This window comes from Corvus brachyrhynchos, unplaced genomic scaffold (genome assembly GCF_000691975.1).
Source record: "Corvus brachyrhynchos isolate BGI_N302 unplaced genomic scaffold, ASM69197v1 scaffold46, whole genome shotgun sequence".
NCBI classification, from domain to species: domain Eukaryota; kingdom Metazoa; phylum Chordata; class Aves; order Passeriformes; family Corvidae; genus Corvus; species Corvus brachyrhynchos.
The window spans coordinates 5,353,151-5,363,783 of record NW_008238838.1 but is presented as its reverse complement, the minus strand read 5'-3'; the positions used below and the strand labels follow the sequence as shown (position 1 = coordinate 5,363,783).

The 10,633-nt window shown below is 47.8% G+C and overlaps 1 protein-coding gene across 1 annotated transcript; it reads right to left on the bottom strand.

The window, feature by feature from the left end:
* Window positions 1-1,518: 1,518 nt before the first annotated feature.
* On the bottom strand, window positions 1,519-10,630 carry DLAT (dihydrolipoamide S-acetyltransferase; the record flags this gene model as incomplete). Its single annotated transcript, XM_017738370.1, has 14 exons — window positions 1,519-3,126; window positions 3,618-3,754; window positions 4,229-4,391; window positions 4,655-4,770; window positions 5,199-5,306; window positions 5,396-5,482; window positions 6,156-6,223; window positions 6,443-6,605; window positions 7,004-7,194; window positions 7,967-8,093; window positions 9,097-9,253; window positions 9,370-9,494; window positions 9,748-9,849; window positions 10,616-10,630. Coding segments are annotated over 14 exons (1,689 nt in total), but the record flags the coding sequence as incomplete, so codon positions are not given.
* Between the last annotated feature and the right edge of the window lie 3 nt (window positions 10,631-10,633).

Below are 10,633 nucleotides of genomic sequence, written 5' to 3'. Positions count from 1 at the left end.
CGACTGACCCGAACCGAGCCGGTACCGCCGGGCCCGGCACCGCATCCAGCCCCGGCCTCTGCCCGCGCTGCCCCCGCGCCGCTCCCCGTCACTGGGACCGCCGGGGCTCCGCTGCGGGACACCGCGATGGGCCGGGGACAGCAGGTGGCAGCTCTGAAGGAGTCCTGGTTTTTGGGGGAAAAAAATCCCCAAACGGGAAAAATTCCCAGAAACATTGAGGTTGGGTAATGCTGGAAACTATATAACTTGTTAATAGTTTTAATCAATTACTTAACTAATAAAATTTTAAGTAATGGTTTAAATCCAATTTTAACTGTTTCAATAGAACCTTACACATAATAAGTATTAATTAAATTTTAAGTCTTATTTAAAATTTAATTAATTGTTTTAATTACTTTTAATTAATTGTTTTCCTTAATCATGGATACTGTTCTTAGCCAGTATTTAGCAAAGTTACCATGAGCCACTTCTGCAGAAAGACAGCTTGGGGAAAATGAGTGAAACTTCTTGAAGTTTTGGACCAGAGGGGCCCCTGCTAGAGGAGATTTCCAGTAGGGACAGCAGCCCTGTGCATGGAGGGGTCACTGTGAAGGATGCAAACAAGGGACCGCTCTGAACTGAGCTCAGAACTGAACTGCCCAAGGGCAGCTCTGCTTCTGAGGATTTCAAAGGTAAGGCAGCAGAAAGAACCTTGTGTTTTGTGTCCCCAGAAATGCTCACTGCTAATTCCCTGTCAGTCAATCATGGATTTTAATTGTGTTTTAGGACATCATCATTGAGGGTCCTGAGAAATACAAATTCCAGCTAGACTTGCCAGACTGAAGAAACAGCCACAGCAGCGTTGGACAAAGCCAAAGGGGCGTTGTTTATCACAGCAGCAGCTGCCAAGGCAGGTCCTCAACTCCTGCATCCTGCCCAGTTCCTGGGCACAGATTGCACAACAAAAGTCCAGAGTGAGAATCTTTGGTGGTGATGGGGTTTAGGGTGTTTTTAATTCACTTTTTAATCACTGGGGTGAGTATCTCAAATGCCTTTAGAAGGTGCAAGTAGGAAATTAAGGCTGGAGGAACAGTAGCACCAGCAAACTTAGGAAAAAAAATGAGCAAATATTGTAAATATTCAAAGAATACTTGAAGATTTAGTTACAGTACTTGTTATCTGCAATTAAGAGCTGTAGTAAAGAACCACCAATGCCCACATGCTTTACTACACCATTCAAGGGACAGCAATAACAGTGGTGATGTGTTTTTGTTAAATAAATGGACAAGATTCAGATGGTTAGAGCAGCTCTCTTTAAGTATTTAATGCTGGAACAACCTGTCACACATGGCCCCACAGGTGCCCAGGTGAACAGTACAGAGAGGAAGCTGCAGACAGCAAAAAGCAAATGTCTGGGAAGATCTGTGGTGGAAGTTCAGGTTAATAGGGTGAGTTTCACTGGGAGACTGAAAGGCTGCAGAGCACTGACCCAGAGCAGTGAAGCCACACACAACTGAAGAGAAAAGCACTGGGACATGGTTTAGTAGTTGTCAATTCCAAACATTTAATGGAACATGGGTTCACTAGAGCCAGTCTGGAATCAGGGTATTTCAGGTCATTCAAGAAAATCCAAAACCTTAATGCACTTTTTTGGTTTTTTGCTTAAGCAAGGCATGAAAACCAGGTATCACAGCAACCAGACACTAAATAGTTCCCACAAAAATATTTAATTTCCACAGTATTTTCTTTCAATATCTTTAGTGAATTCTGTAGAACTTTACAGGAGACAGTACTTAATGCAATATACAGAATAACAGGATCAGCCTGAACAACTTCTTTTTTTTTTCCCCCAACTCTGCCCCCCTGTTTAATTCTCCTGGTCACTCTGTCATTACTGCACGGTTGTCCTTTTTCACATGAACATTTCCATGTGGAAAGTGGAATTTCAGAATGTTCAGCACTGCACCCTCACAGGATACAATGCCTGGGGTAACTGGACATGAGTCCAACAGACTAGAGAAGCACCTTACATACAATATGTACATGGAGAGCACATTCTGCAGCTTTACTGAGGCTGGACAACACAGACAACCCAGGGAAGGTCTGCAGTTCCAGTGGCTTAAGTCAGAGCTTCCTATGGTAGAATGCCTGAAATGAAAAATTCCAAACATCCGAGTCCTCACATGATTAACATCCCCTGGATTATCAGCACGTGTGATTTGTCTACATTGGCTTCCAACACACATTGAACATTCTGCAAGTTACTTCCATGGCATCAGAGCCGGGGCTTAACTTAGCCAGAGGAACAGCAGCTACAGAGTTTCCATACAAAAGCAGATGTCCGTGAGAGTCCATGAGAAGACAGCACATTCCCTGTGGTACCGAGAGCTGTGACCCCACAGACAGCAGTGCTCTTTCACCTTAAAGTGCTCAAAAGGGATCACGTAGCTGAGAAGGTCCCAGCCAGTGCCAGGTTCCAAAAAGGCTTTGAACAGCAGCACTTGGCCTTTGAGACTCTATCCCCAGGCACTTCAGTCCCTCAGTGCATGTGCCATCTCCCCTGCCCCAGGAACAGGACAAATGGGAATTCCCCTCCTGCTGGTACCTTTCTGTGACCATCTCATCTGTGCTCCTGTGAAATGTTTGAAATTCCAGTCTCTCACAACACTGAGGTCATGAAACTGTTGGTATGCACCCCCTGGGCACCCGAGTTTAGAAGCAGCTGGCACAATGCCAGGATAATTTTTTTTTTTTTAAATCTGGGATGCTTAACTCTGTTTTGGAAGAGTTTGCAAGTTAACTAACTGTATAAAAATACAGTGTAGCTGTAATATTGCTCTGAAAAGCACTTTTGCAAACTTTTTTTCTGTACAGACTGGTAAATAACATTACCAGATAATATAATACATATTTTAAATAAAAAAAGGAACTCTCTCAAAGTCTGAACACTAAAGTCTAAATAGCTTGTTTAAAACACAACAGTGTGACCCAGGAAAACTCTGCTTTGCATGGTTAAATTATAGCAGCATGGTTACTGGCTTTTCAAGGAAATTCTTGAACTCAGCCAGCCACTGTGCTCCAACTGCTCCATCCACAACACGGTGGTCACAGCTCAGGGTGACAGACATCACGCTGGCCACATCAAAGCTGGGAGAAAAACAAAAGGAAAGGTTAAAACACTCCCCTGTGAGGCAGTGCCACTTACACAGCAGAAAGGCTTCTCCTGGAGAGCCAGGAATAGCAGCTGGCACTTGGTGACAGATGTTTCTCCCAATTGCACCAGAGAGCAGATCATGTTCATTCCTTCTCTGAGGAAAACTAAGGAAGTAACTTCTCTGAGGCACTAAAAACACCTCTGTATGTTCCCCTTAGGGCAGGGAGCTCAGCCTTCCTTGCAGCACAAGGACAGCCTCACACAAAGAAAAAGAAGCATTTTAGTTCCAAGCAAGGGGATATTACACAGAGGACACCTGAATTATAATCCATCCTTTAGGTTTTCTTTAAATGCACATTGAAGCAAGTACTGAAAACACTGTGTAAACAATACATTTTAGGGTTTTTTAAATTATTATCTAATGTAGGTGTTAGGAAACTAGGCACGATTTAAGAGTTTGAGTTCAGGATCAGATGAAACTCACCCTTTCTCATTATCAGCTGGCACTAGCGTTTCTTTTGAGGAACCCACTGCCAGGATGCAGGCTTGAGGTGGATTGATTATGGCAGAGAAATTCTTAATCCCATACATTCCTAAATTGGAAATTGTGAAAGTACCACCCTAGAAGAAAACAAACATTCATGGTCAAACTCACAAAAACTGGTTTATGTGGGAATATGAGGAGGGGACGACCTCATCCCAGCCTGCAGCTTCCTGATGAGGGGAGGCTCTTTGGTGACCAGGGACAGGACCCAGGAAGTGGCTGGAGCTGTGCCAAGGGAGGTTTGGGCTGGAGATCAGGGAAGGTTCTTCCCCCAGAGAGTGCTGGGCACTGCCCAGGCTCCCCAGGGAATGGGCACGGCCCCGAGGCTGCCAGAGCTCCAGGAGCGTTTGGACAGCGCTGCCAGGGATGCCCAGGGGGGGATTTGGGGGTGTCTGTGCAGGGCCAGGAGCTGGATTCAGTGATCCCTTGGGTCCCTTCCCACTCAGGACATTCTGTGATTACTGAACAAAGCTCAAACATCACAGAACAGCCTTTGCTCCTTTTAAACAAGTCAAGAGCTGCAGAGTTGAACAGCAACCCAAGTTTCTCACCTGGAATTCATGAGGCTGGAGCTTCCCTTCCCGGGCTTTGGCTGCCAGGGAAGCCACGTCCTTGCTGATGGCAGCCAGGCCCTTGATGTGAGCGTTGAAGACGATGGGGGTGATGAGCCCTGCGGGAGTGCTGACGGCCACACTCACATCCACCACATGATTCCTGCAACACAGCAGGTGAAATCACTCCAGCAAGAGAACAAACATGAAAAATTCCAAAAAACAGTCCAGACAACCCAAAATTGCCATTAATTTGCAACAATTGTTTCACCTTGCACACCAGCCTTAGATTCAAAGATTTTACCAGTTTAACAAAACCTCTCATCTTTGCATTATACTTTTTCCCTCCCTCAAATCCCAGAAGAAGTTCTGCCGTTTTGCCATGAACAAAGGAAGTTTCTGGCTCTGACCATGCCATAAACTTACTGCCTAATAACTGTGTCCATCCATGAAGAATTTGCCTCAGGTACCTTCAAGCATGCCAAAGCAGAAGCTTTAATTATGAAATCATTGACAGAAAGTTTAATGTTATCCGAGACCTCCTGCAAATAAAGAGATTCCAGGTGTCAGTTTGTCCCCTGCACATCACCCCAGCTAACAAGGGCAGTCACTGCAGTTCCCAGGAAATGTTAGAAAACAATCACACCACTTGCAAGCATTAATATTCAAAGACAATTTAGGAGGTGAAAGCATCTCCTTCATAATTTAAGAAAGTTTTTTTAATGTTTAGTTTTCTGGAAACTTGGCTTAGAATTATTATTCTAATTTTTTTATGTTTCTAACTATTAAAAAGCTTTCTATCCTTTTATTTTCCATCTGAAATAAAGAATCACCACCAAGCAGACTCAGAGCAGCCCCTTAGGGAAGCCAGGAATCAGCAGACATGAGAAAAATGACAGACAGTCCAGAACTGACCCACAAAAGGCACTGAAAAGAGTGGTTTTTTCCTAGCCAAGAGGCCAGAACTCACCTGATTGAGTTCTTTCCTTAGCACCAGGACTTTTCCCATGTTGACATCGATGGACAGGTAGTAGTGAGGTATTGTTTGTTTGGACTGCATCAGCCTCTGAGCAATGACCTGGGGGTGTGCAGAGCAAGGAACACGGATCAGCCTGGAAAATTCCTGGCTGAAAATAACGATCTTGGAAAAGACTGACATCTTCTTACCCTGCGAATGTTGCTGATGGGGATGTCCGTGAAGGTCCCCTCGGGTGCTGCTGCCACTGCAGCAGGAACTGCCTCCGGAGCTGCAGCCTGCAGGGAACACCAGCATCACCCCCAGAAACACCCAAAGAGCAACTGCAACTCATGGCTGAGGCCAAGCTGCCTCTTGGTCTGAGCAGCAGCTATTTCTCCTCAGCCTCTCCTCTCCAGTACCCACAAGGTTCCTTCTAACCCCAGTATTTTTATTAAATGCAGTATTGAGTGATTTAGCAGTACAGCACCGACAGACGTTGCTGTGAAGCTCCCTGAGCAGCCAGTCCTGCTCTGGTTGTTTTACAGGAGGGCTCTCCCAAACTGCAGCACACACAGCAACACCTCCAGCGGCTCAGGGAAAACACAAACCACGGGATCAGAACAGTTTTGGGCTAACAGCAACAGGCTGGTGGTTCCTAGGTCTGGCTTTCCTTCTGATCTGCTCTGTTCAGCAGTGCTGGACCAGCTGGGACTGGGCTGACCTCAGCCCATGAAGATTTAGCAACCAAAGGAAGGGTTGGGAGCACACTGGTTTCTTCCTCAGTGGAATATCAAAGGGATAAATAAAGGGATAAAGCTTCATCTGTGTTTCTGACAGGTTAAATGTCACAATTTTACAGTCACCACAGCCCACAAAATCCAGCAATGCCAGTTCCATGTAGGAGCTGCCCTTCCACAGAGCCTTTCCATCCCTGTAACATCCATTCCCACAGGTTTCCAGCCTACTCACTGGAGCAGCCTTTGATGGCACAAATGACTCCACATCTTTTTTGGTGATTCTGCCATCTGGTCCAGTACCTGAAAGGGGCAAAGGAAAATGGGAGAGGATTTTGATTATTTCCAACATGGCTTTGCTTCTAAAGGTACCAGTTTTATGCAACAGAGAGAAATCATTGAACACAACTCCTGGTTGACAGCTGCACAGTCAGGGTGTTCCTGCCAGGAAGAAGAGGGAAATACAGATCTACAGGGACAGAAGATTGATAGTGAGAGCAAGGAGGTGGAAAGGAAAGGTACCTTTCACTTGGGTAAGGTCGATTCCTTTCTCTGCTGCCAATTTCTTTGCCAGGGGACTGACCACGACCCTTCCTTTGTGGGGTGGCCCCGCCGTGGGGGCTGCTGGGGCAGGAGCAGCAGCAGGCTGGGGAGGAGGAGGAGCAGCTGCAGGAGTTGCCATCACCTTAACAAAGAATCAAAGTCATCAGTGGAAGGCACAGCAAGAGAATTGGCCCATCTAATTATCAATCAACAGATAATCACTAATCTGCACAAAGGCTGCCAGTGGCAGAAACTAAATCAGAAACTCACTGGAAAGAGGTCAGCTGAGTTGCTGGGCTATACATCAAATAAAATAAAGGACTTATGCTCCCCGTTTGCAAGGAATCAGAACTGGCACAAGCAACAGGCTGGGAAAAAGACCATAATGAAGAAAACCTGCTGTAGGTTGTGGTGATCACTTCTCAACACATGGATCAGCCATGCACTCACAAATCAGAACACTCCTGTTGAAGCCAGGGCTTCACACTGCAACAACAGCTCAGCTCAAACTCCTAAGTGGTGCCCATGAGGTCTCCTTACCGGTGGAGGAGGAGGAGGAGGAGGAGCTGGGGCCTTCATGTCAGTGGCTGCAGCAGCCTGGTAGTCAGCAAAGGCTGGAATATCAGCCTCCTTCTCCACAATGATGCACAGAGCAGTTCCTAAGGGCACATCTCTTGTTCCTTCAGGCACCAAGATCTTTGCCAGGTAGCCTTCCTCCTGCACTTCAAACCCTGCAAGGGAGAGAAACAACACTGAGGAGCTGAAGAGCTGCTCTAAATGCTGCTGCTGGAGACTCTGGCAGCTGAAGCCCTGTCCTGCAGGAGAACCCTCTCCAGCAGGGAAACCTCTCCATGCACTTGCCAAGAAGGATTAATGAGGAAACAGAAGTGTTCCTAGGAGCTCCAGCGTTTAGCTCTCCAATGGAATGAGATGTTAACAACACTTGTCCCACAGCATCATCCCCTGTGATTCTAGGACCTTTTCCCTGGTCCTAGAATCAAAAGCCAGACATGGTTAAGGGATAAAAGGGTTTTTAATAAGGATCCTTGTGGTGCAACAATCCGTCAGGGTGGAACATGCCAAAATGCACACACACATCGCGTGTACAATTTACAGACCTTGCCAATTAGCATCTCTGACAGAGACGTCCCAATGAATGGTGTGACATCTCCCTGTTCTAAAGTATTCCCCCCAGATGGGACTAATCCTAGTTTACAGGATGTGTTCTAGAGGGGCCTTGGTTTCTCAAGACAGGGTAAGGCTTTCCAGCCTCCTGTGAGGCCTTTAGGAGTCTTCTGGCCTAGAAGAATACCAGGACTATGCTAAGATATCAGGCTCAAAGAATTACAAGTATCTCTGCTAAGGGTACTGAGAATACATAAAAGGTGTATAAACAGAAAAGGCAAAAATCATCATGGCATCACCTGAGCAGCCAGAGGAGCGGGCAGAGGCTGCTGGGGATCCTGCCAAGGGCACCTCACCCACTCTGGGCTGTGGACTCACCTATTGTGGCTTTATCTGTCTCAATTTCGGCCAGTAAGTCTCCCTCATTCAGCTTCTCCCCAACCTTCTTCTCCCACCTCTGCACTGTGCCCATCGTCATGGTTGGTGACAGAGCAGGGAGAGTGATCTGGGAAGCCAGAGAACACAACACAGTCAGATCCTGCTCATCCAGAAGGCTCAGGAACACAGTCTGAACTCCTGAGAAATGATGCCAACCTAAAGAAGCAGCTTTAATGCACTCCTAGGCCTGGCTCCATGACGGCCAAGCACAGAGCTGTCCCACAGTGCTGCTCTGGCTTCTTTTAGCAAGGTGTGAGCAGGAGAGCAAGCAAGAGCAGAGGGCAAGAAATGGATAAGTCAAAATAATCATCACTGCTATCATCTTAGAGCTGCCACCTGCAAGGCTAAGGAAGGCTGGAGCAAGTCACTTTGTCACTGTGACACACACATGTGGAGCAAAACTGGGCAGGGGGGCAAGCAGAGGGAAGGAAGCAACTTTAGTAGCCAAAACACAGATTAAGAAGCTATTCACTAATTCTTTTATTACTGACTTTGAGTAACACCTCAGACAAATCAGTTCCCACATGTTTTATCTGTGGGATTGGGTTTAGTATTCCAGAGTTTCTTTTCCAAAGGAATGTCAAAGCAACCCCCTGTACAAAGTGCTCAGATCCATCAGTGGAGGTACACTTCATTATCTAAACAAGGCAAAAAGATCATCCACAAACACAACTCGTTATTAGTGACCCACAGACACACCTGGTGTGTTCACCAGAGCATCACAGACTTGAGCTCTGCTCTGCAATATGAGCAGATCTTATTCACACTAAGCACAAGGTCTTGTTATACCACAACTGTCCAAGTAATACAGATTTAGCATGTTTTTCAAGACAACAACCCTGGAGGAACAAGTCTCTCCTCCACCAGCAGCTCAAATGCTGAAATAAATTTATTAAAAAAGCTTTCTGGGATGTTCCCCAACACCTGCTTTAAGCACACAACAACTGAAGTGGCACTGTTAATAAATTCCCATTCCAGACAGTTTTTCTGACAAAATCCCCCACAGGTAGCAATGCCAGGGGCAGAAAAAGAGTGCAGCAAGCCTTAAAGCAGGAGCAGTGCTCTCTTACCTGCATGTGAGGAGGGTAAGAGCTGCCAGGGGCCTGAGGAGAAGGCTGAGATGGTGGGGAGGGGGCTGCAGCTGGAGGGGGAGGCACTGAGGCTGCAGGGGGAGCAGCTGCTGCAGAATCCAGGGTGTAGTTTTTGAAGGCATCAATATATTCAGGCCTAGAAGAAAACACAGAGCCCCAAATCCCATCAGGTGATGGTCTCAGCCTTTCACAAAAAGCACCCCAGATGCCCCGAAAGGGAAAATTCAAGTCAAGGGTTAGGAAAATACATACTTGTCTACTGTGATACATATTATGGCCCCAATAGGAACATCCCTTGTTCCTTCTGGCACCAGGATCTTGGCCAGGTAACATTCCTCTAGGCTCTCAAAGCCAACTGTAGCTTTGTCTGTCTCCACCTTTGAGAGAGAACAGGAAATGGTGAGCCCAGAGCCTCCCAGTCTGTGGTAGGGTCACAGTTCTGGAAAAATCACCCTGAGGCGGCAGCTCTAGAGAAGTTTGCCCTCAAACCAGCTCTGAGCTGCTGACAGCCACTTCCTCCCACCGACATCCCTTGGGATCTGTCATCCAAAATCTGTCTTCGGGCAGGGACAGCCCCCAGGCCACACGTGCAGCTCGTGAGAGACCAGCCCAGCCTCATCCCCAGGATACCTCTGCTATGAGATCCCCTTCATTGATCTTGTCCCCCTCCTTCTTCTCCCAGCGCGCGATGGTGCCCATCTGCATCGTGGGGGACAGCGCTGGCAGTGCCACCTGTGAGGGACAGGACAGTGTCACCAACCCTGACAGATCCAGCAGCAGGAGTCACACACAGGACAGAGACAAATCCTCAGCTCAGCCTGGGATGGGGGGCACAAAGCTGCTGCAAATCCACAGGACCGCCCCAAGATGCTGGTGAAGAACCCTGGGCAAACCCACACTGGGTGCTGAGGGGAGAGGCTGTGATTGCCCCATCCCTGGAATTATTCCAGGTCAGGCTGGATGGAGCTTGGAGAAATCTGGGATAGTGGAGGGTGTCCCTGCACATGGCTTTAAGGTCCATTCCAACCCCGTAACACTCTACGATTCTACCAAGAAAGGGTTACAGAGAGCCAGGTCCTGGCCTGGGTCTGCCAAGGGACCAACAGTGGGGCTGAGATAAAAGACAGAGGTGATGGAAGTAGTACCCAACCGCCATCCAGGGACTTGAGGCAGGGTGGTGCCAAAGGCACAAAAACCGCCGATTTTTTCCCTGTTTGGGCGGTCAGGCGCTGGAATAGGTTTCCCCACGGAGGTGGTGGAGTCCCCATCCCCGGAGGTGTCCGAGAGCCGTGTGGGCGCTGTGGTGTGGGGGCTCCATCAGCAGTGCTGGGTTGCTGATCCTAAAGGTCTTTTCCAGCCTTGATGATCCCAAAGTTCTGTCCCTGGGGCAAACTGAGCCGCACGGGGAGGGGACGGAAAACCCGGAGGGGGAAAGCGTAAGGGGCAGGAAGGGGACACGGGGGACACGCGGGATAATGGGTTCGGGGGTGTCTCTCCCCTTCTGGTGCGCCGGGAG